At 34.6% G+C, this 27,393-nt stretch overlaps 1 protein-coding gene across 6 annotated transcripts in view; it reads right to left on the bottom strand.

The window, feature by feature from the left end:
• ATRNL1 (attractin like 1) overlaps positions 1 to 27,393 on the bottom strand; it is a 574,237-nt gene that overhangs the window by 434,487 nt on the left and 112,357 nt on the right. For all 6 annotated transcript variants that reach the window (XM_074831353.1, XM_074831351.1, XM_074831356.1 and 3 more), the window contains exons 14-19: positions 23,341 to 23,473; positions 21,882 to 22,063; positions 11,654 to 11,867; positions 9,404 to 9,592; positions 6,193 to 6,411; positions 1,293 to 1,430 (exon numbers count right to left, since the gene is read on the bottom strand). In XM_074831353.1, coding sequence (XP_074687454.1) covers positions 1,293 to 1,430; positions 6,193 to 6,411; positions 9,404 to 9,592; positions 11,654 to 11,867; positions 21,882 to 22,063; positions 23,341 to 23,473 — 1,075 coding nt within the window. The remainder of the gene's footprint in view (positions 1 to 1,292; positions 1,431 to 6,192; positions 6,412 to 9,403; positions 9,593 to 11,653; positions 11,868 to 21,881; positions 22,064 to 23,340; positions 23,474 to 27,393) is intronic.

Raw genomic sequence — 27,393 nt, 5'->3', positions numbered from 1 at the left:
TCTTTATTTTTTTTTAAGAATTCTTTAGTCTCTATAGCTCCTGTTAAAATTGTGTCTGCCAATAAAAATATGTACTCTTACAGATTAGAGTTGAAAAAACAAGTCATAAAATTTATAATTTTACTGGTCTTATAAATTGATTTTAGCCATTATTGCACTAGACATAATTCACTAAACGTGATGGAATGCTTATTTGGTTGATAGCTAATGTATCCCTGAAGAATAAAAGCTATATTAATACATCATTTTGCCATAAAGGTGATATAGACAGCAAAAGAACATTTTGTCAACTTCAGGAAATAAAAGAACTATTAAGAATTATTTAAAGCGTCATAAAGCACCAGCAAAATGTGCAATTGTCAATAGGGGTAGACATTAATCTTTCCATCCCCTTGAACACACTTTCTACATATTGTGCCTGAGTTTACCAGATGTGCAGCTTTATGCATTGACTACTGCACGTTAAAGTGCTGAGGAACAAGTGAACCCTTTAAATGAATAAATATTCCTTGAGAAGCAAAGGTCCAGTTAAAGAAGCATCAATAATAGAGAAGAAAAAGTCATAGGGCAAAACTTCCTAACACCTTCTTAAATTCAATCTCAACTACCTTAATGACTTTTCCTATTGAATATATCCCCTCTTCCCCCATTTAGTTATAAGGGAAGAAGTTACTTTCATGGGTGATTTTAAATTTGACAGTAAAAAAGCAGCCCTGTGGCAATATACAAAAACAATCTGGAGTATTGGACTTCATTCCCTCTTTCACTTCAAGAAGAATCCTCCAATGCAGCAATTACAAAACTAAACAGATTCAAGAGGTTAAGGTACCTTACAACCCTCTGTGTACTAGGCTTTTCTGTTTGAACAATACATGAATAAGACTTGTTGGTCTGTTAAATGCGTAATTTTTCCACTAGCATCACACATTTATACAAATCAGTTTACATGGAATGAAATGATGCCTCTCAAACATCAGGATTTAAGGTGTTGCTCCCACAAGACAGTTTCTTTCTCCTCCTTTCCCTAATTGCAAGAGCATCTTTAAATTATCATCCTGTTCTTAGAGCATCCAGGCCAAACAACTGCAAAATGATGATTCTGAATGCAAAGTTTCTCTTAAAAATATTAATCTGATTTTCAATCATTAATTTAGCTGATCAACAAATAGGTATTATTGAATAAACATTTAACTGTTAAAGAAAAGTTTATTTCACATTACATTAAAACAGTTAAATTCACATTACACAAATGTCATTTCAATTTTTTTTTTCCTCCCAGCAGAACCACTTACCTGTACACTGTCCTCCATTTGTGGGATCCCCATAATACCCTGGCATGCACGTTTCACATTGTTTTCCTGTTGTTAAGTTTTTACACTGATCACAGACATTACTGTTGATGCAGGTGCTGTGGCCATTACACTGGCAAGCTAGAATATAACATTTAAAAAGCCATTACTAAATTGCTCTTGGGAACAAAACTATTCCTATGTGATTACAAAATTGCAGTAGAATGTAATTCTGAGGAGTTTAATCCTGACTAATGACCAGCACATATATTTGTACTTTGACACAAAACCTCTTTAAAACAGAATTGTGACAAGACACAAATTCACACAAAAGACCACAGGAGTTGACTATGTGGTGACATGCGAGTTTAAGGTGCGTAAGAAGGTTTTTTTTGCCACTGTGACTGAATCCAGTCCTCACAGCTTTAGAATGCTGCCTAGTCACTTAAGAAACATGCTAAGAGGCAGTAAGTCACCAGCTGAGACCAACTGAAAACCCTCATACCTACAGGCAATCCACTGTGAAGCATTTGAAATGCTACTGTGATGGAGAACATGAACAGCTCACACTCAAGCTTATATTTACTGGTGAGAGAGAACTCGAATAAGATCGTCTTATTTTTAGCAGTTCTGACCCTTGCATTAGCTTGGGCCATACCAAGAGATTTTAAGGACCTCAGGATGACAAACAGCTCCAGTTCCTCCTCACTACTGTTGACTTTGGTGAAAGGAAAAATACTAGACTCCTATTGACATATTTTTTTTTTTATGCCTGACCCTAGAAACATAAATTTGCTTTTTATCATATAAACCACTGATCTTGCACCACACCTCCACTCCAGTGCTCCATGTTTTGGAGAAACTCAGAAAGTACTGATGACTATTGCAGCAAAATCACAATGTGAATTCTGCCAGAATCATTGATCCTGCTGCCAGGACTTGGCTGAACAACCAAGAGGTTTTGAAGGATGACCTCTCTGTAGAGTGGAACCTCAGAGCTCATAGTGCTCAGCAGATTAGCAATCTGTCAATTACAACAGTTTGTCAAATGTCAGACTATGTCAAACCTGTCAATTCCTTACTGGTGAAGGGTGTGTAATACTCAGCAAAGGACAGCTATCTTAGTAAGATTTAAAAAAGAAGAAAAAAAAAAAAGGATTTTTAATCTAAATGTCACAGTGAACTGGTGTCTTGTCTAGGAATAAATAATTAAAAAAAAAAAGATTCTCACTGCATGATTTAAAAGTTTTTAGAACTGTTTTAGAATTTAGTAATTTAATACATTTACAGGCAGGTTTGGCTCATAAACCCTTAATCCTCACAAGTTTACAATCTCTTCCTTCTTCTGTAGTGATGCCTATAGAATCATGTAAACAAGTATCAAACATTTCTGTACTACTGGGAAAGAAGCTTTCTCACTGTCTTGACTAAATCTCTTTAGCATTTACAAGTTTTATTTTTCCTAATACTTGACTTTTAGACAACCTTGTGGTGTCTTCCTCCAGGCAGTTTGCCATTCTGCAATTTGCTGCCTTTCTCGGAAAAAGCTACATGAAAATAGCGTGAATTGCAGCTCCATTCTGGGTTTTGTTTATGTCTTACACATTAAATTATTTAAGCAAATGTTAAAAAAAATGCAGCCCAATAAACCAAAAGTAAAAACAGATAGTGCATTAAATAGGTGTTCTATTAAAGTAGATTGCCTGATTAAGACTATCATAATGTAAAGAAAATGTTCCATTCTGATATTTTCTAACCAGTGGGTCATTGATTTATAAATTTTCTGTTCTTCCTAATGCTTAGTTTTGTATTTCTTAATTTTTCTGTTATTTAAAGGATAATGAAAGCAACCTTAATCAAATTTTTATTGTGAATTTTAGTTTGCTGCAAGTCATAACATTAACTGGTCATATATGACAGCTCTTAATTCTTACATTTTGTTAAAACAAAGAAAATGGAAGAGATATTAAATCAAATTAGAATATATACATATAGAATAAGAATTAATATAATCTACAACGTACATGGCACACCAGTTAAAAATTGTACTACAGAATCATAGACTCATTTAGGTTGGAAAAGACCTTTAAGATCATCAAATCCAACTAGTATTTGCTGATTTTCCTAAAAAGCATGTATCTCATTGAGGAAAGTGAAAATCTAGAAGAATTGCCCAATTCAACAACTTTCTGTGATACAGACAAGTGCAATCAAACTGGAGACACAGACTAAAAAATTAAAATAATAATTAAAATAATGAGAGACTGTAATAATCATTTAAGTAAGAACTAGGAGTTAAATTTTAGAAAGCAATTTTTTCTTCAAGTGATTTTAATGTACATCACTGGTAGCAGTAGAGTGATTTTCCTCACACATATAAATGTAGCTAAATCTTCAGTGAAGCTGCCCTGGAGATAAGCAATTTTATGTCTAATTTGCTTTTGAACTCTGTGTTGAAATGGATGGTGGTACTGACAATTGTTGATAATTATAGTTTTAAGAAAACATTTAATACTAGGAAAATATATTAAAAGGATGTCTGCATTACCTTCTGGATCTAGTGTAAAGATACTTCATCTTATTTTAAATAAACTAGTTAGAATCAATTCACACTGCTTTTCAGAGGAGAAATTTAAGCTTTAAAGACAAACTTGAGCCTGCATTCTACCTAAACTGCTCTTCTCATGAGAGGACATGCCAACACTATTTAGTTTTCTTCTTTTTTTTTTTTTTTTTTTTTTTTTTAAATAGAAGACATTTGCCATTTTATTTATAATAATAAATCAGCTAAAAAGAAATCTGATGAAAAAAATAGAAATATATTCATATCAAAAGAAATACTATGACAGCTGCTTTGGGAATTATTGATTTCAAAATGACCAGTCACAAAAAGAAACATTTTTTAATGCTACCTGCTGAATACTAAAGATTTGAACAGGCAGAAAATAAGAATGAATTTAAAATACTTAGCACCAACACAATTGCCCAGAGGCACTATAAAGAGCATGGATATGATCTACAATGAAAACTAATGAATGGACACAAATGGTTTAACCAACTATTTATCAACATGGCAGAATAACGTTCAAACTACATGTTATAACCTATTTATTTTTATTTTCATCCAAACTACAAACTCTTCAGTAGGCTTCTATGACTTAGTATCAATTCTATCTTATTTTAAGTACACCAAATGTTGCTGTGCTAAGAATAAACCGTGTTATGATAATCCATTACAGATAATATTTTAAGAAAATTAAAACAAAAGCTTAGGAACAAAACCTATAGCCTATACCAATTAAAGTGAAATTTCACATCAACTGAAATTTTTAATCCTATGACTTCTGTAGGATGTGCTTCAAACTCACAAAACTAATGGGTTTTTAAGCTGAAGTGGATATTTGGTGAATTCTTTGTCAGAATATACAATGAATACAGAATTTTATCCATGAAGAATAAATATTAAACAAATAAGGTGATGAAATCTTTTAACTCAAACATTTTAGACAAGCTATATATATATATTCATTACAATCTCACTAGTGGTATATACTATGTATTGCAGTGAAAGTCTAACAATGCACTTGTCAACACACCTCAATTTTAACATACAGACTAAGTACTGAAGTTTCATGTAATGTAATGTCATTCTATTGTTTCCAGAAATTTACTAGAGGCTTCTTTGTTCAGGAAATAGTATTACATGGTTTGGATGTTTTTGGTTTTAATATAGAACATTTGACAGTGTTCACTTGGTTTTACATTTCGCTTCATTGTCCTAAAACTTAAAAAAATTTACTCTCCACCTATGTATTTAAAAAAAAAAAAAGTTACCAAAATAAAACTTTCTCCAGAGATTCAGAGATTCTGCTTTATAAATAATATAGTGATACACATACTTAAATAAATATATATGTGTAAACACACATATATATGCATACACACACACACACACGTAGAGTACGCTGATGAAAAAAGTAACCAGGAGAGCAAACAAACATAGCTGCATGTACCCATAAAAGTTTGGATCCTAGGGAAGCTCCAGCTTCCAAATTTATCAGCAGTAGGAACACTTGCTGGGAAAATAACTTCAGCATAATTACACCATTTATTCTAAAAAAAGTTTTCAAGCGGTCTTTTAAACTGTATTATTTATTGTAAATTACCACTGGAGTTCTGTCAAACTCCCCAGTGTGCTTTTCACTTGCCTGCACTATTACACCACTGTTTTTCACACATTGTTTTCAGGATTTCAGTATTTCCATACAGGAGGCTGTACCAGCTCAGCTTCCACTGTCTTAAAGTACCTGACATCTTGCTTGCTCTTCCAGTGAATTTAAAAATTAAAATACTATAATCAGATTAATATGGCTTAAATTTAGACATCAGATGTTCTCTTTAAGATTACAAAAGCATACATTCTATTTACTCAAAATATCCAAATGGTAGACTGGAGGCACAGCTCAGACATCTGGCAGCCCCCCATTCTCACAGTGAGCTGGACTTTTGTGTGAGCAGGGGGGATGCAGGAAGCCCTGCTCCTGGCCATCAGCAGTTGCCTATAGATTATTTCCGCAAGAAAGCCAGAAGAAAGCAAGAGCCAAAGCAAATTCATATAGTTGGATTTGAAAAAGTAGAAGGATAGGATGGATGAAAACTTATTTACAAATAAATGGCATTTTTGGTTAAACTATTTGCATTGAATTTCACATACGAACTTGCATGACAGAAAGCACATTTGTGTTCAGTAGACAGAGACTATATATTTAGGAAATATAAAACAAATCTCTCATCCAAATGGTATTTGTATTACTTGAAATAATTATGTTAATTTGGCGTGCTTAAACAGACGTTAAAAAACATCTCTATTTCATATATAAGAAAGAATGGAAGCCAACCTTACCTGGACACTGGATAAAAGACCATTCATAATTTTTTTCTTTTGGACAAAGACTAGCATCAAGCACCATTTCATTAGAGTGCATGCCAACAGGTTTCATTGGGCCTCTTGATGATCCTTCCAAACATTGCCCTTTTCCAGTGTTACTGGGATCGTTACACCATCCGCACCCAGGCTGTTCCAAACACTGTCCACAGGTCCTCAGTCCAGAGCAGTTTTGAGCTTTATTACATGGAATAAAATATTAACGTAAGAGGGTTTTTTGTTTGCATTTTGGTTATGGTTTGGGGTGTTTGGATTTTGTTTTTCCTTAAATAAGATGCTAGGATTTTACAACAGCTGATGAAGAAAGAATTTTGCATTTCTATTTCCTTGTGCAAATTAAAAAATTTCAGTAACAATATTAAAAATATCTTTGTTTTCTTTAAAAGTTGTACTTCATCAAAGATTACAAAATACACAGCAAGTGTTTGTTACACCACAATGCAACAAAGATTTCAAATAAACAAAGATAATGAAGCAGAACAATTATACTACACATTTTGATTAAATCCCATGATAAAATATATATATTCTGTGCTTATTATTAATATATACTATGGAATGCATATATTACTGATTTTACTGACATGAACAGCCCTTCCACCAGAAAGACTCTAGAATTCAAAACAAGGTCAATAATCCAAATAAGAGTGATAATAATAGTCCAAAAACTGTGATAATTCAAATTCAAACAAAAAATTTATTTGGGTACAAAGGATCCTGGGACTGCACGTTGAGCATCCATCTACAAATATGACTCAATCCTCTTATACAGAACTTTTGAAACAAGCTAGCATACAACACATCTTTCCAAAAAAAAGGATTCTTAAGATAGAAGACAAAATTCAATCCCATTTAACTGAACTATATCAGTCTCATCTGATGGACTAAACCGGGTTTTATTGTTTTAGTTTGCATATGAAAAAAATCAAGTGTCCCTCTAGATCTTTTATACTCTACTCTTCTAAAATAATTTAATTTCCCATGAAATGGTCTTCCTCATATTTTAAACCTGTTTAGAACCAAATAAAATTCATATTCTGAAGTTACTGCCATTTCTTATTAATCAGAAATTAACAATTTAGTATCTTCAGGAACACCATTAAGGTTCACAAGTTTATTGAGCTTTTTGTGCCATGCCTTAAGTTTTTTTTAAACTAACTCTGTCAACGCTGAATCAAATTAACATCAGAATCATTTGAACACTGATCAATATAGGTCCCAGCCTCTTTTCACATTAACTTTGTAGACACAAGAAATAAATTTTAAAAGCATACATGAATTTCAGGAATATCCTGCCAGGAAGCCTGAGTTTCTTTTTAAAAAGTAAGTAGTTCAAATGTTTGTGGGGATTTTTTTTTTTGAGGACACTCAGATGGCTTCTGCATGAGTGGAACCTCTCAATTTCGCTCAGCTGCAACCAGGACACTTATATCCAACCAATGAGCTGAAATTTACTAACTAAGCATACAAGTTTACCAGAACAGGTCAACATTGTACTGCTTCATTATAGTCTATGATTACTAAGGATGAAGAAGGAATCTCATTTAAGAGGAATACAGGCTCTTGGACAGTTTTACCTGAAAGGAAAATTCTCCTATGCCTTATTTTCCTTTAACCCAGATGGATGTAGCAGCCTGGTACATATAGCCACGCTACTCTCCTAAGATTAGAATATATTAATGGTTCCTATGACAGTTATGGCAGGACCTTACTTTACTTAATATTTTCCTGAGGCTTAGGTGAAAGCAAGTAACTACCTTTCCTATTTTTCTGTATTTGTATCCATAATCTACTAAATGGAATCATGATCTAATTATGACCCTGAAGCACGTTGCTTCTTCTTGTCAACATCATTAATCCTGATACAAAATGTCCAGAAATAAAATGTTCCAGTGGTGCTGATATCAAAAGACCCTTGTGGAGAGGGAAAGAAAGTCAGAAGTAACTAGAAAAACACTCTCACGGAGAAAAACAATAATGAGAGTTCAACAGTACACTTCAGAAGTCCTACATATTAAGTTTGGGTCCCACTGGATTGGAGTCCTTTACAGGTAGAAAATATTTTAATCACATCTTCAAGGACAGTAAAAATACTAAGAATCAGTCTACTGTAGGATGGAAACTGAGGAACCGTTCTAAATAAACCATGACTGAGATAAGAATCTAAGGTACCAGGTAGATTGCTCCATCATCTACATGAATAATGGCACTGATATACACTGGAACTGCACAGTGCTGAGCGTAACAAGGTCCAGTCACTACAGACTTGGGAAGAAGCAGCTTTAGCCAAATGCTACACTGAAAGCTACATTGAGTAGGTCCTAGAGAGGCATTGTATCAGTTTCTGATGAAATCTCCTTCCAAAGGTGACACCTGGGGAGTACCTTTGCTGCTTGACAAAGTAAGAAATCTCTTCCCTTTTATCTCAAAAGGATGAAATGAGCAACCTTGAACATTAATATAGCCTGACCCAGTCCGATCACACAGGACAAAACTTTTCATCACCTCCTTTACCTGCCTGATGGCCTAACGGAATTCCTTCTATTTCCATTAAGAGAATAAACAATCTGCAAGAGCTAACAGTCAGTATTTGCAAGTGAGAAGAATCTAAGGAAGACCAAGACCATTTGTTTTGCATCTGTGTTACAATATTCTCAAGACTATCATTATTATAACATTGTTTTTATCTTTGTGTGTTAGGAAAATGGACTTCTTCGAATCTGACAAAATAAATCAGAATCTTAAAACCTCTGAATTCAGCTTATCTCCTTTTTTAATAACTTGATGTTGTATAAGTCTAAGTTCTATATATTATTTATCTAATTTTAACAGTATTCTGTTCCAGTTCATGGTTGTTGTTTGACACACTAACACTGGTCATAAAACAATCATGGTATTTTTTCTTCATCTGAAAACAATAAACACCTTTTACTGTTTCAAAAGGCTAAATATGTTTCATCAGAAAATAATTTCAAGTATTTTATTTGGATCTAGAAAAATACATACACAGTATAGACTGCTCACATTAGTAGCTATGTAAGGCCACTCATCTGAAATTATTTTTGTCTTTAGTGAATGTGCTGTATCTTATTCATATAGATGCTCTTTTGAGTGGAAAACAGTAGAACAGTATATTTAATAGGATGAATTTGTTCATTAAGATACTCACGGGAACATGTGGCAGTTTGCCATTCTAGACATTGTCCATATGGGAAGGAGATTATATAGGCGTTTGAGTCAACACATCGTTTTGTACTGCTACACCACATACATTCCATACCATTACTTGTGCAGTTAGAACATGTTGTTCGCAGGGAGCATGGCTTTTTGCAGGGTCTGGCATTCTGGTTGGGACTGACTGGAAAAAAAACACAAACATTTATAATTTTGAATACAAGTTTAATCTCCTTTTTCTTTAATTGTATGTTCCATTAGAAAAATCCTTGTTAAAGTGAAAGTGGTTGCTTCCTTAATTAGATATAAATAATTTCATCCAAACTTATGTTTGCAGTACATAAATACAATATTTTATAAAAATTTTAAGTAATACTCAGTATGAGTCATACTATAGCTCTAAGAGTCCATTTAATTTCACATAGTCCGTAAACATTTCACAGCAGTTTTATCTATAGACATAACAAATTTAATATTCATTGCCTGGTAATGTCAGCTTAGTTACTCACACATACATGACAAAATACGTCTCAAACTTCTATAACAAGTACAGAATAATTCTGGGTCTATCGTCATCATTAGTTTAACAGTGTATAAGTAACAAATATTCTACTTATGACATACTTATCCCCCAAAATTTTGCCTTACAGTGTATATAGTCACTACAACCTAAAGGGAAAGTAACAAAAGGAAAATTGTTCAATGCAAAACAGATTTTTTGTCTGTTTGGGGGAGTTTGGGGGTTTGGTTTTTTGTTTTGTTGTTCTCTACTAGAGACCACATTCTGACTAGGTTAATGGTGCAAGTTATCTCAAAAGTCATAAGACACAAAAACAACTTGTATGACCTAACTCCTGATTTTTGCTTTGAAAGTAGCATACAAGAACAAAAGTATAGGAATTCTTTAGGTAGGAACATAAAAATTTACATAGCACTATATTTTCCATACAGAAGCACCTTGTGAAACATCGGGATTAAGCCTTCCTATGTATTGCCATGTTTTTGTATATTATTGATTCGTATTCGATATCAGCCAAGTTGTCAAGCCATTCTTCATCTGCTAATATAGTACGTCAAATCACTTAAACAAGGATGTTCTTGGATTTGACCTGCTATGCACATAATCAAGCTGTGGTTTGCAACTAATAAAAAAATACAAAGAAAAAACTGACAAAAATCAGCTGAACTGTAAAAATATTCTCATACAGCTGAAGTACTTCGACTTCTAGTCTTTGAAGCCCCTCAAGATCAAAAAAGCCCTAAAACAAGACACACATAACAAATGCATATAATGTTGATCTAATTCTAAAATACTGCCTCTTAGTGATGTCATTTGTGTTCTGCCTAGCATATCCTTTGCATTTCAAGATGTCTCTTCATTGTGACTATATATTTTACTATTCTGAGAAACATCCAGTAAATAATTATTAACTGAAAATTAAGAACACTGTGAAAAATTATATTTTTAGGAAATACAGATGGCAGTAGCAACAAGTGTACAACATACATTTTGCGATTACATTACTATTTGGAATTGCTTATAAGAGAATAAAGGATTGGTAAGATCATGCTTTGGTTACACAAATTATCAACTCTGACAATTTCACTGTAAAACCATCAGATTGATAGGCAGTGTTCCCAACACAACAACAATGCAGCTATTGTCCAGTTTTGACCAGACAATGCATAAAATAAATCTGAAGGGAAAATTTGAAGAACTTCATGTGCTCAACCTCACAGCTATGAAGAGAAACATAGGACAATCAGCATGAAAATGCTGATTTGAACTGTCAAGCATCTATTTGCCACAGTAATCTTCATACACAAACACACCTAAAAGATAGAAACAAGAACGTTGATTTTGTCAGTCTTTTAGACTATTAAAGTGTTCACTGATGTTCAGCAAGATTCAAAAAGTAAACATCAGCCTTGTTGAACATGTCCACAGACACTTTCATGCTAGAATCACTGTTGTCACTGAGTACTACTGATTTAGAGGCAACTTATAAGACTTCTGGTGTAATGCAAAGTAAGCCATGTAAACTAATTCGCAAAAAAACTTTTGCTGCTTTAGGAATATTATTTGTTTTCTAGATTAAAGTGCCATATTTTTCAAAAATACAAAAGTAAATTTTTTTGTAATTATTTAATCCAAATTGTCCAAAATTCCCTCTTAGCCAAATGAAAACCTAAACAGCTTGCTAATCATGACAGTAACAGTAACTGAGTATAAGAGATTGCTTACCAACAGGTTTTTCACACACGAGACCATCTGCCATTGCAGTGCATGGATTCGCTTTCAGACCTGCCACCTCTGCTCTTTCTAGATATGCACAGAAGCCAGAGTCATTTGGCTCTCCAGGAAGCCACTGCAGAGTTGTATTTGTAAAAGGAGACATGTCATCCCATCCCCAGTAGGAGATGTTGATCTTGCGTAAACCTACCCAAGGTGAAATTTTCTATGAATCAGAATGAAACAAATGTGAGATGATTAGTTAAAATGGTTTGGGCTTTTTTTTTTTTTTTGTTAGAACATTTCAAAGAATAGCTCAGCAGCAACAATTTCGCATTTTGAGAATTCACCATGTTCTTTTCTCACTTTACCATCTCATCAGTCATTGTCCATAACAGTTTTTATCTTAATTGTTCTATCTCGCTGAATGCCCCCCCCCAAAAAAACCAAAACCCCACCCCCTATATGCTTCTGTTCTACTAAAAATCTCTGTTCTGTTAAAGTCAATTAATATTATTTGATACAGAGTCAGAAACCAAACCAAATGGTTGTAATGATTTTTTCCCCCCCCCAGTGGCTACTATATTGATTACTAATTGCTAGCCCAGTGTGGATAATAAAATATACATAAGTTAAGAGCAATTCATGGAAATCACAATTCTGGAAGAAACAGGACAAATATTCCATCCTCTAAGATCTGTACTGCTGATACTGATCAACACATTTCGGTAATTCAGAGACAGAAAGTTGCACATCCACAACTCCAGTGCCATTAAATACACATTGAATACACTTTTGTTATTGATTTATAAGCTATAAAAAACTAGTCTAGAAAAGATAAAAAGCATTAATTCTCAAAAAATATTTAGGAGGTATCAGTAAAATTGCACTACAAATTCTACTCGTTTTTATAATTTCATCATTATACAATCAGCAAGAGAAAAAGCAAATTTTGAGACATAAAGGCCTTTGTTCCAGGATAAATCTACATACATTTCTTGCTCCCATCACTGTAAAAATATCAAGATACCAAAACGAAACACATTTCTTCATGTAATCTCCAAGAACACAGTTTTCTCTAACTCTGGTTTAAACGTAAGGAACAGAGATATAGAGAGTCTATGGGCTGTGACAGGTATGTGGTGGTAGGTGAATACCAGAGCACCAAACGACACAGCTGTCTGCACCAGGCAAAGGTCAGATGCTGTCAACTCCAAAGCAGAGATGTTGGTCTGATTGTGAATTAGGCTCTCAGCTGATTTAATTTACAGGCCAAGGTAAGTAAAACACTATAATATACCTAAAGGGTACCTGCTGCAGTTCAAGATCTATGTATCATTTCACAAGTGAACCAAGAGTCACTACCTTCATCTCTCAGAGAGATCTTTCATCTTTGATCTCACATCTTTCTTTGGCTACTCAGGTTTAATCCATGGCTGAAAAATTTTTCAGAGCTCTTAAATCTGCAACTGCTCAGAGCATTCCTATTTTTTCCTGCCTCATTAGATCAAACTGAAATATGAAGGATTATTAATTTTGCTTCAGAAATACCAGTGGTAATTACTTTTTAAAAAATCATTAGATAGGTAATCTGTATTCCCAATCTCCCTAAAATGTAGTCGCTATGCTCTCTTCTTCTGTCCTATCAGTTGGAAGCAGGATCAAACAAAAATTGCTACAGCAACTAACAGACTTACAGATACAATAACAAACTTAAATAAACCAGCAAATGACTAAGAAACTTTCCATTCCATAAGCAGTGATGCACTCTGGAAGACTCCTGAACAGCAACAAGAACATCCAGAAAAAATTCTGTATTTACTTTGTAACTTTATTGCTACCCCAGGTGACCAACTTTCCAGGTGTCTGTAAGAGCTCCCACATTCTGGATACTAGAAAGAACATGATGCAAGCAACAAAAGCGGAACTTGGGCATCTGCAAAGATAATACATCTGTTGTCTTTTTTATTATTTAGTTGCCTAGATTGCTGTATGTGTGTGCAGTCCACATGCGTCACAAAACCTTAGATATTTATCTGTGTCTCTAGACATCTCTCTGCAGAACGCTAAGCGTGCACACCAGGCACATATAAAAAAATGTCAGGGGCTTAGACAGGATAAATTGCTGACAAACACAGACCTAAAACAACCCTAAATGCCTACTTTGGGGCTGAGAAATTCTAGCCAAGAGAACCTTCAACATATTACCGAGTGTTTCGATTGCACTGCCAAATAATTTGGCCTCAGCACGAGTATATTGAAAACAGAGACCCTATTCCAGCTATGGTGAAAAGCATGTCAGGCCAATAATGAAAACTGACAGTGCGGCAGTGACATTTGGAAAGAAATTATTCTTTGAGTAAGAGAGTGTCTCAGAACCCCTTTAATGATGACAAAGTCCCAGGGAGGATCATGAAAGCCAGAGGAGCCTTAGGAGATAAAAGCAGCAACCCTGAAATGAAAGACTTCTAGCAAAGGCAAGACATATTGTAGTCATCATCACTCTTAATAGCTGTAATATCTGGACAACTTATAGTCTTCATGTTGGACAATTCAAGTTCCATATGTACCATCTTTGGCTCTTTGCTAGTGTAACACATCAAAATACAGACCTGAATGCTGATTAGTATGCTATCAAATACACACCACTGAAGCTACCGCCTTGCAGGCTCACTTATGCTGCTCTGTGCATGTTGTTAGGATGCCAAAAACAGATTATCCAAACCATTTTTTTTAATGTCTGATTAAAATATGGTAAACAGCTGAGAAATAGGCCACCAAAATGCTCCAAGGACACGCTTAAAGCACATATTCAATTATGTAGCATTAATTCCATGATGTGGTGGCCTACAGCTGAAGACTGCTGGCGATAGCAGAGATTGAGTGTTGATACCAGAACAGCTTATCAGCAAAAATAACTGCTGCTGCACTGCATGAAAGCCAATAGGAAAAAACAAACAGTGAATAGAGAATTCAGGAAGTTCCACCTCTGACACCTGCAGCCACCAATGTGCTGTGACTATCAAACTAATTTCTTCACAAAAAAAGAATTAATCTAGTCCTTATCTCTCAAACTGATGAAAGGTTCAGTCATAATAGCTGGGAGTCTCAAAGTACTTGAAGCAGCTGAGGGACTTCAAAGGTGCCGGAATGAAAACGCCAATCCAGTTTCTTCTTCAGGCTTAAGAAATAATGAATTGACCAACCTTCTCTTGAACTCTATGGTTGTTTCATTTAATGCAAAATGAATGTAGGAAACTGATTCCTTTACTTTGAATATCTTGCCAAAGATGTTTCTGAAGAGGATCAGACAGGAAGGAAAGCAGACAGCCTGTTCTCCGTACCCAGAAACTCACTGATGTAAGATTCTAGTTTCCAGGCCTCTTGAAAAAATGTTATCATCAAACCAGGTGGGTGAAATCAAATCTTCACTTCAGAAAAACATTGCTGACATGAAATCAACCCCAAATATGTCTATTTTCTTCTTCTCAAGAATACCAGCTTCTTTATTGGAAGGTCAGATGATCTTTGCTCAACATGTAAGTGGAAAGAAAGTTACTCCTCAGAGAGTTCTGAAGACTTATTCTTTCTTTTTCAAGGCCTTGATGAATGTATACTTTCAAGATGTCCAAAAACCACAATCGAGAAACCTATCCTATCCTCACTGTACTTGGCACTTAGTAAGTTGTTTAGATTCAGAGCTGAAGAGAAACCTGCACCTCAGTCAGAATCAGTTCCTTTTCTATTTGAGGAAGGAGGAAAAGCTCCAACACACATGTGAATGCATGCACATGTGAACACATCCACATTCAAGAACTTGTCAGGAAACAATGACGTGACCTAGTTCAGGAAATCATTCTCATTCAAGACACCTTTGTCTTACCACAGCAGGGCTGCTTAGCTTATGACTAGGGACCCAGACAGCAGGTGAGTGGAAATGTACTGAAGCTTTTTCCAAGTGATTTGACCATGCTATTCTTCAAGCTGACTATTATAATATCTAGTGTGTGTCACAATTTTCCTGGGTGCTTTAAAGTAGTCCACACTAGTTGGAGTTGTCAGTCCACTGGCAAGAGAAGTGAATGACAACTCCAAATCCATGTGGTTCCTACTATTACTAGAATTTTCCTTTAATGCCAAATGCATGATCATCATGTGCTCACTGATAAAGGCGCAACAAGGTCAACTGGAGACCTTCACTGTCTAAGCTCAGCAGGACCCACTCTTGCCCCCTAGCAGATTTTATTGGACCTGCCTCCTCCTTCATTGCTCTGAAATAGAAAAGGGAGTGTTTGCTGTCTCTAGAGAAGGTGTAAGAATTTCTTAATGCGAAGTACACTCTGCAATGCTCTAGCTTTCAAGAAAAGCAATAACAAGAAAAACAATAAGATCGGCATACTTCTTTGTTGACATTATAAAACCTAAAATTATTTCAATTGAAATTATTTTCAAGCTAGCAGAAGTTAATTGTCATGTTTGTTTTAATAAAGTATTTTTTTAATCAAGCAAAAGAAAACAACAGTTGGAAAAATTTAGTAATTAAAATAACAACACTTCATATTTTTACACATTAGCTAGCAAAATACTTCTTTATTTGATGTCTTCACTTCCCTAATACTTGAGCCTTATTACTTGTTACAACTGCTATTAATAAGTAATGGAAAAGCTTCTGCTTTGCATAGACATAGGACTAACCATTTTCTTTGAACCATAATCTTAACTTTGAATCTCTTAACCAAGATTCTCAACTGTATCTAGCAAATGATCTTCTATTTATGCCTTAAATTTTTTCACTTTTAAACACCATTATCTTTTTAACTAATGATTTATCATTACTTTGGACATCAGCATTGAACATTTTTGTTCCCGTTTAAAATCATTAAGAGTTAAAAGTAGGTGGCCAAATCCATCTTGGGAAAGCTTGTAATGGGCCTTACTAACATTGCACTGGAGAATGCAATCAAATATGTCTTGAGAACCATTCTATAGCTTTATCCCACTATACTGCTTAAAATTTAGAACTATTCTCTACAATATGCTTCTCTTCTCATCTCCTTCCAGGCCAGTTTTTAGAACTCACAGCCCATCTTAGAAGCCATATACTTGGGCTTGAAATGCACGTAGTCACAGTTTATCTGGTTTTATAGAACAATCTTTTATAACACTGATAACAAGTTGCCAAAAACCCTTTTAAGTGAGAAATCAACCTTTATGTCATTAGAAAAGATTTAGGAATTATTAAATTCTGAGGCAAATTGCTAGACAGACCTTTATTTTCATGACAGAAGAGGAAAATTGCAACCAATTGATGCATACCAATAGAATGTCATTGTGTACTCACATCTACAGTCTTATTTAATTGAACATAAGGCAAGTTTTTAGCCGTTACAGGAATGTATTAAACACTGATCTCTAATAACTTCAAAAATGGGCTCTTTTCTTATTTTAAATCACCCAATTTTAATTTTCTTTTAAGTAGTAATTATAGACCTATGTTAGAAAGGAAAATTGTGTAACCTTAACTAGAGAGCTGACACTTCAAGTTAAATCCACAGTTTACTTAGAAAATTTAAGTCAGACTAAGTTTCTTTGAAATCTACAGTGAATGTGATCATTTATAGTCATGACACATTTTTTCAGGCACTACTACTGCCTCAGCACTAATTTAATGAGGGCTGAATAATCTGCAGATGAGTGAAGTGAGCAAGTCTACCTTTAATGAATAGCCAATTACTACTGAGGCTCAAAATTCTCCTCTGTTTCTTAATTATGTAAATTGCTAAGGAATTATGTATCTCTTTCAGAAATTTATCCCCACCTTTATTTAAATTCCTTTCATTTTGGATATTAAATTGTCCTGGAAGTGTATGATACATTTCTGACTCATTTTCTAATATGCGCATCACAATATGCTACTACTAAACCAACAAACTTTTCAAGAATCATTTGAACTTCTTGATTTCTAGGAAAATAGTTGCCCTATCAAGAAACACACAATTAAACTTTGAAGATACAGTGGTCCCTTAGTCCTCACACTTACACATCACTCAATTTTGAGAAGGGCTTGCAGTTAGTTTGGCTCTTTTCTGCAACATTATGAACAAAAAAACTGCTTACTGAAAATAAGATATATATGAAGAGAAACCATCCATTCTTTTTACCACCTCATTGCTTGGTTTCTATTCTTTAACTATGCATCAGTTCTAACTATGCTAGATGTCTGCACATTTTATAAATATTTACCTAGTGAATGACACATTATAAGCAGTGCAAGAAATCTTCAGGATTTTTAAGTGTCTCAGTATCTATTAGACACAAATGATGAAATCTAGATGTAACTTGTAGTAGGAGTTCTGCATTAGGTCATAAATACACTTATTTCTCCTACTCTTTTCAAATGATGCTGTCATGTCATTGGTTTAAAAAAACAAACATGTAAAATTTGACAAACTGAAAAGACTACAACTTCCCCAATCTCCATCTACAGATATTATAGCCAGTATTCCAGTGGGATTTGGGGTTAGATACTCTCAAGTTTTGGTCTTTGTAGGGGACAATTTTTCTGGAAATTCGGGTTCTCTTCACAGGCATCCAAAGCAAGTTGAGCTCCCCACAGCCTGAAAGTAGGAAGACAGTTTAACTAGAGGTGAACTAAAGGACATTCAATGTAACAACTCTAATACAGAGACAAAGTGCTGAAATAAATTATTAGACATACAAAACCAGAATAGTAAAGTGGGACTTCTAGAAACTGAAGAGACTAATTCAGAAAAGATGTCAGCTTCACTAGAACCAAACATATGATAAAACCACAAAAACATACAGCCTTCTGAGAATACTTTGAGCTACCATGGAATAACATTGCCATGCAAAGCTCACTAATTAACTGCAACCTACACTCAAGTGTAATTTATAAAGGACGCTTAGCTCTGAGAAGAGTGAGACAAGGGAAAAGTTGCAAACAGTTTATATAATGAAACACATTGTTTGAAACTGTATTCATCTTTCTTTATGCTTACTACACCAAAACTAAATCTTCTCAGAATTTATTGCATACTAACAAGGAAATTATTATTTTTAGTTAAATCCCACAGTTGTGAGCAAAATCCCAAGAGAACTAGTTGCAGTTTTAAATGAATATACAACATTTGAATACTAGCAGGAACAATTAATTAACCTCATATTGCTGTTTAATCTACTTTGCAGAAAAACCCAAATCTTCCCTTTCATAAAATTCTGCTTACTAGGTCAATAAAACAGCATAGAAGAAAAAACATAAAGCGTCCTTTTGCTTTAGTACGGGAATCTGCAGTCTATCCATCGTGTTTATTTTTGCATTCTCTTAAAGAATTTAATTTATTTTCAAGGAAAAATACAAATTAGACTTTAATTACTGGTGATAGTTTTAGAATACATCTGCAAATTCAACAGTGTGATGACTTCATACTACAAAGGTCTTTGTTTTGTCCCTTTAGTATCAAATGAACCATCTCTTTATCCTTTAAAAGAAGGTAATCTATTAATTTCCAATTTAGTATTGGAATTAAGAGAAAGTATTGATACACAATGAGATCTGCATAGGGTGTGGAGACAATGGCAACCTCTTCCCTCTGAATCTTTCCAAAGCATCAATGTTTTGTATTATTCTAAACATGAAGAAATTGTCCTAAATTCATCTTAGAACAAGGACTTGTGTATTAGAAAACAATCCACAAAGTCCCACGTTGTTTCTATGAACAATAAAGAATTCTTAAATCCTTCCAGGCTGTAATATTTCCTGACACTATTTTAACAGTTTGTAAAATGCACAACAGTTACTAAAGTTGTTTTTCTTTTCTCAGTATAAGATTATCAAATAGAGCAGACAAAAACAGATCCATATTCTTATTTCCAAATGTTGCTGACACATACACTAATCCTGAAAGGTTTTGTTTCACATAGGCAAAAGATTTTAAAGCCTTTGATATTAACCACACAAGTCAAACTCCACCATAGATAATACAGATGAAAGGCATAGTGTTCACCTTACAGTTGCTCTGACTCATCTGTGAACTCCACACCACCACCTGTTACAAAAACAAGCCATCTAAAATGAAATCTCACTCCTTAAATCATTATGATTGCAGTTTGAGAGAACAAGGCAGACAAAAGAAAATCAAGAAGTTTCAGAGAGCCTCTGTCACACCTGATAAGACATGTAGGCTGTCTCACACAGAATAAATGTAACTGGACAGACAGATACAAATGAAAAAAAATATTTTTTTTTTCCTAAATGCCACTGAAAACACCAGGATGAATCATGGTAGGATTTCATTAGAGATTCTGATAACTAAATGATCATTTAATCCAAGATATACTTTTAAAGTGCATACATTTGTCTACAGTTGCATAAACTGTATGTGAGGTATCTCAAATTTACATCACCACATTGGCTCAGGACATACTTCATTTAAATAAAGATATGCTCAGCAGGATGTCACCTTGTAGCTGTTCTAAGCTCTGAAATGTAAGAAAAATCTAGCTTCCAAACACTAAAATAAAAAGCTATTTCTCATCTACACCTCAAGCCAGTCAGGTAATATCAGTCATATCAATATTCTATCACACACTATTAGATTTCAAGGCCTCCCCTACAGTATTTTAATAGGAATCATGGAACAGGAGAAAAAGGCAGCAAAATAAGTAACTAGAGAAATCATTGCCATTTGTGATTTTGTTATTTTCATTTCAATTACATTTTCAACTATCTCATATCAAACAGTGGACAGACAGAATGTGTTTCAAGGCTGCAGTAAGTACAATATCGAGGGACATCTTCTGACATAAAAGAATTACTTCTCTCTCTCTTTTATTAGCATGTAATAGAAAATACATGTCTTTCTAGTAAAAAAAATTTTGCTCTGTTCAGGTCCTTCATTTATTGGGAAAAAACACAAAAAACTTAAGTACATAACCTTTACATCTCCTTCTTGAAATGGAACACTAAAAAGGATAATGTAGAATATTTTGATTCACAGTATATGTCCCCAAACTCTTGCTTTCAGACTTAGTATAACACAAAGGCAATCCTTAACTGCTGTTTCCCTTGTAGGCATCTCAGTTCATCTGCAACATAACAGCTTTGCAAATCACATACTAGCTTGATATAAGCTTTAATTATTGATCATAATCATCTTTCATTCTCCTGTAAATGTAAAATCCTAAGCTACTTGAAATTTGGGGGTTTTATACAGATGAAGAAATGCTACATGTTCTACAAACCAAAATACAGACTTTTAAAAAAGTCCTTTGCTAAAATGAACTGATTTGCTTGTAATGGAATCTTATTCTGCTAGGACATCCTGTCTGAGCATACACCGTAGGGTTTGACATCTTTTGAGCGTAGATATGTTTCATATACATGTACCAATGATGTGGGTGGGCTTTCCAACAGCTTAAACACAGCAATCAGCATTTGAACATTTAAATGCTAAAAAGCTGAACCTGACCACCCATGGACAGGTAATTAATCTTCAGCTTCCCTTCTCTTGTCCCACAGTTAACAAATTAATAAGGATCACTTTCCTGAGGAATATTCTGATGGCAGCTTCCTGTATTTGCCAGAGGCATGTAAGAGTTTTCAGCCCTCTCCCTCCCCCACCATTATCACAGAAAGCTAATTAGCTCCTGGCTCATTCTGGTACTGCTGTGCAGGGAATTTCTACATGCTTCACATACCAGTACAGCTTCTCTGTGACCCTTTGATCCCACATACCAGTTATGTAGGGAGCTAGGGTTTTCTGGAGAAATATACATCTTTAGTACCTTCCTGTTCTCAACTGTTTGCAGCCTAGCTACTTACCACCCAAACCCAATCCTGCGAGCACTTTTATAGACACTGATGTGAAAGTCAGGATTTTCTCTGTTACAGTGAAAATTATTTTGTCTTGTTTTGATTCCTGCTGTCAGAGTGTATTGAAAAAGACTAGGGTTTCCGAGATCAGTGTTAGAGCCATTCTCTTGAGTCACATCTTGAAAGTAAACAGTAACCTGTAGCAGTTAAATCTTTTAAGGAGAAACACTTGGGAACTGCTGTGTCATTAGCTTTAAACATATCCTACACACCGCTTATATCAGTCTTTAGCACCATGCTATACTTCTTTGAAGGCATAAACTTTCCTCTCTTTGGACGAGTCCCTAAAATAGATTTCTCAAAGCAAATTTAATTCACATAAGCATCAATTACAGTTACTCAAGTTACCTGAAGTGTATACTTCTGTATTTCATCCAGAACAAATTCCACTTCTTTTGAGGTTGTTAATGAGGCAAGATTCCCACTTAAATTGTAGCAATACAGTTTGGCATTGTCATAGCTTTCACGACTAGAATTTATGCGGAGGCAGGCATCTCCAATATGACTCCATCCTTCCCCACACAGATGAGCTAGTGTAAAAAGCACACCATTAATGCTGATTTGAACAAACTTTAAAAAAATCTAAGGGTGTCTGAATTTTATCTTCCTGACATCATAATTCAAAATACATCCCACATGTAATTTCCCTTTTCACGTCACAAGTTCTAAAACACCAAGTAGTATCATATTGAATAGTGTATTTTTATCAAAGGAAATTTTTAACAGTTTATAAAATATTTGTAAGGTATACGCTAAGTTTCAGCATAACAATATCATTATAACACTATTTCTTCCCTGTATTCAGATTAGAGAACAATTTAATATTAAAGATTAGGTTATGTACATAATTAATAGTGCTTTAAGCAATCACTTTACCTAAATGTTATGTAAATTTCAAAATCTGAAGAAAATTGTCCTAGAACTAAGAGATCACAACTTTACCCTATGTTTGCTTTATCATCCTATCTTTGCATTTAGATTTGCCTAAATACAACTGCAGAGTGACAGGAAATTCAGATGTCATCTTAGAAAATATTTCCTCTTCAACGTATTCAGCATTACTCAGATTCAGATCACTATTAAAAGATAAGTAATTCAGAGCAACTGTTATAGTTAATCTTTACAAATGCAGTTTTAAACTGCACAGAATAAATTGATTAAAGTTATTTAATGAATAATCTGTGAAAAAACGTGAGTTCATTACTTTCATATGGACATAAAGATCAAATGGAAAAGGTTCTGATATCTAAGTGCATATATGTAGCTATGAATATGAATTACAGAGTAAATATTATTTCAGAATGTTAACAGTCACCTTCTGAGAATATTTTATATTAGCACTTTAATATTCACTGCTTTTAGATAATCAAGAAACTAGATTTTAGGCCCTATCTACACAGGAAAACTGAAGTATAATTGAAGTATAATTTATAAGATAAAACCCCAGCTAGCAAAAGTAACAGTGTCAGTGAATACGTAACAGTAAAGGACTCAGTATGCAATCCAGCTCTGTACTCAGTGACCCCCACAGGCTAGAACTTATCACTGGCTTGTGCAGAGAGAGGTATATGCCATTATGCCTTTAATTATTATCTCTCCTAACAAGGTTAAAGGTAGCCTTGATATACCAATCAGTGATGTAATTACATCTGTGTTCACCTGTACAGCCACAGGCAGGCAGGGTCAGCATGAGTAAAAAGAATCCAGGACTATTCCATGAACAAATATTCTTTGGCAACAACAGAGGAGATGTACTCGGTTTTGAAATCAACCATAAAAAGCAGCATCGCCGCCCCACAGCCCTTACCAGGTAGTGCCTGGCACTCCTGCTGCCGCTGGTCCCACTGGCAGTTCAGGTGTAGTGAGCAGCTTTTGCAGCTGGTCAGCTTATTGCAGATCTGCTCATTCCTCACATGACATTTGGTGTAGTTTTTAACTGACTGTAAAACAGACAAAAGAGCATCTCAAACATATGTCAAAATATCAACAAACCAGAAGTCAAAACTGAAATACACAGCAGGTCGATCCCTCCAAGAAAAAAGCTGAATTTAAGCTCTTTGTCTAGATCCCCTTATTAGTTGCAGAGAGTACACAAATGCATCTGTAGAGCACCAATCACCCCACCTGTCCTACACCACTAACTTTGAGTGGGTCAAACAGTACTTTGAAAATGTCACTTCCCTGTACAGAGCCCAAGAAGAGCTTAAATAACTAAACTAAATCTCTATTTCTTAGATAGTTAAGGGATATGCTCTCACTAAATTCTTTCATCTTATGCAAGTTAAAGCAAGCAAAATAATCAAACAGAAAATAAAAAATGGCACAAGATAGAGGCGTAAAGTAATTTACACATCATTGACTGAACGTGCAAGAATATGCTTTGCTTTGTTTTATCTGGATTAAATGAAACAAAAATAGGAGCCATAGACCCATAGTCACAAAACACAAGAGTGATTTGTCAAAAGTTTCAATCATGCTTTTTTACAGATTTAACTGCAAACCTGTATGCAACATAGCCAGCATAAAATTTACAGAATCTACACGAAACCATTTTGTCAAACAGTGACATAAAACCAGAAATAATATTACTCCTTCGGTATCTTAGTAAACAAGAAAAGGAGTAAACACAGAAGGAATTTTTACTTGGGTTTGGTGAAAACTGAGGCCTTCCTTTCAAAGTTAGGCATTTTGAACACAAATCTTCTTTTCCCTCTGCATAGTACTTTTAATTAGGACATAATATTGATATCTTATTTAATAAACTGCCCAAAATCCTCATCCAATTCATCAGCTTATCCATAAAGCTGTCTTTACTAACTTAATTTCAAGGTAATAATTAAAAATAAGTCCTAATTCAAGACCGCTTTTTACTCACAGAACCACAGAATAGCTGAGGTTGGAAGGGACCTCTGGAGGTCATCTTGTCCAACCCTAACAACTCTTGTCTCTCTCTAACACAGAAGATTAATTCATGCATAGTAGCAAAAATGGATTGCCCTTAGATAGTAAATGTATGGTTTACATAACAATTTTGGTTGCTTTCCTTTCTAATATTCTCCTGGTGTACGATGAAGCACATCTAAAGGGGCAATATGACAGTAAGTTACACAGTTGTTGGTACTGGGATGATGACAGTGACAGGGTATCAACCTACTGCAGTCAGGAGGGAAGACAACCAGCTTTTTTTTTTTTTTTTTTTTTTAAAGTCCTGAAACAATGCAATTGTCAAAATGAATTTTCACTCTCACACAGGACCAGCTTCATTCCTGCTGAAGAACACTGCTGTTTAGGGATGAGTTTGTTGCCTTTATTGGATGAGATGCCCATCAGTGAGCTTATTATAAAAAGGTACTCTATTTTTCTGGTCTGTAAGAACAGCTACTAAAAAGCAAAAAGAACCAGAGAAGCAGTTCTAGGAGAAGGCATCTACATCACAGTATGAAACAGAGCCAAAGGCAATGCCATAGCATAACAGAATGTCTATCTAGGCCAATAAATACATACGAACAGTAAAGCACAAAAAAAACTTTAGTAGAAACTCACATTTAGTTTCACTCAGTCATGAAGCATATTCACAAAACGGCTTGAGAGATGCTTTAAAGTGAATTTTAGAGCACAAGTAACCACCATCTGCTCATTTACAATACCTGAACTAATACTCACTTTTTAACACCTCATGATGACATAGTCAAAATCCTTAAGTATACAGATCGTTTTCGAAAATTATGTACTCTTTAGTGATATTATATACAGATTACAATTTTCCAACTAAACCACGTTATTTGTTCTATTACTTTCTAATCATGAAGCTTGTTGTGCGCTGGTTATTTAATGTTTAAAATAAAATTCAAAGTACTAGTGACTATTCTGCAATAACGTTCTCTGTTGTATTCCCTTATTCCCAGCACTTATTTCCCTTAAATCCAATTTAAACATTGCTTGCCTGAAAATCTCATTAGTTCAATGTAGATGTGAATCCAATAGGTAATTCATATTAACACAATATTAAGGTTATAACTTAAGCTACCAAACCAAATGAAATTCAGAAATATGACAGCCCATCTGTTACTGAAGTTCTATATTGCTGTAGGATATTTATAATGTTTACACACCAAAGTATGAGTAAATCATGTTATGTATAAAGCTTCTCACTTATGTCTGATTTACTTAGATTTTTTTCAGTACTGATCTTGATATAGTGGTATATAGATCGACTTATGAACTGCAGTGATCTTCTGAATATGCACTGTAGAATGAAAATATTACCATAGTTTATCTTAGAATTTCTGAAATTGTTATTAAATAACGTACCTCTCTCCTCCCCCTGGATTTTTCAGGTTAACAGTATAATCTTGTCTAGTTTGCCTAGTCTATCTGCAAATTATTAATCTAAGAGATTTGCTAGTATTTCTCTGAAGGTACTCCCATATCTTACCACTGGGTACTCCTTAGTCTTAAATTTTCTTTTTTTCCTCAAAGATAAATTTGATTCTATTTGTAATTCCTTCTACCACTTCATACATTTCCTGCTTGACTATTCTTTGAATTCCTCAAATGTAGGCTGACTGCTATGATTATTATTATTATTGGTATTAGTGTAACATCCAAGGTCTCCCATCACAAAAGAGGATGTTAACTTTCTGGAAGCAGTGCAAGCATTACAAAGACAATGATTCTTCTGTTAAGGCACTGTGTAAAAATATTTAACAGTGGAGGACTGTTGAAGCATCCTTTAGTCCCCTATATCTCTCAGGAAGATGCTCTTTATCATACCTTCATGGGTTCTACAACATTTAGTTTATGTTGCCACACTCAGATATGAAATACTTTTAAATCACATACCAATTTGGGCTGTATTTAGGTTACTTAACGTCAGCTGGGGCTTTATCATACATATTACATGTGAGGAGACCAACACATAAGAAATTCAGAGACTGCTAGTGGAGGTAAAGGCGTGGTTGATCACAGTTACAGAAGGAACACATTCCCCTCGTAGGAACACGTCCCCCTTGTTGCTTTTGAAAGCACTGAGGCTTTTAAAAATACAATACAGGCTGGATGCAGGAATACTTCAGCTGTGCCTCTTCCCATCACAGTCTCTCCAAACAAGAAAATCACATGCACTTCACTTGAAAAGACACATCAGAGACCATATTCTGACCAATACAGTATTACATTCATGTGCTATTGCCTGGTGTTCTTGATCCCAATTGATTAAGTGTTCTCAATTTATTCTGCCCTCCCATATGCCTGCTGTTTGTTACAGTAAAAGAGTAGGTATTTTAACAAGCTTAATGTGAAGATCCAGAGTAAGAGCTGCAATTTTATAAGGAAAGTGGGTTTTTTCAATTTTTTTTTTCCAAGAACTTCTTTGGTTTTGAAAAGAAAACATTTTCTCTCAATCAACATTTTTCAAGTAAAGTTTAGTATTATATTACTGCTCCATTTCAAGCCTTCAAAATACTTTCCTTAAGTAATATGGGAATAAGTTACTTTATTTGCAGACTTTTAGTGTGGGCAGTTAACATTTCTATAAACTGAAGGATTATAGGCCATCATTGTAGACAACCAGTGGAGCATATTATTACAGCTACCCTATCTGCAGTGATTACTTCAATTTTTACTGTAGACGATTTTTTACTGTAAGGCAATGAAAGGGGAGAAGGAAGCCATTTCTTGCTAATTGCTGAAGCGCGCCTTTCAGGACTGCTGTTTAGATCTGAAGTGGAGTTAGGTGTGGAACCATGAAACGGGAAGAGTTATTTCGATATAAAGAATCAAAACCAACATGTCTTGATAATTAGTGCAAGCATTTTCCATTGTTTCCCAAGGAACAGGGTGAGTTGAGGGAGAAAATAAG

This window comes from Strix aluco, chromosome 7 (genome assembly GCF_031877795.1).
Source record: "Strix aluco isolate bStrAlu1 chromosome 7, bStrAlu1.hap1, whole genome shotgun sequence".
Taxonomy (NCBI): domain Eukaryota; kingdom Metazoa; phylum Chordata; class Aves; order Strigiformes; family Strigidae; genus Strix; species Strix aluco.
The sequence above is the reverse complement of the archived record's forward strand: the minus strand, read 5'-3'. Positions and strand labels throughout refer to the sequence as shown.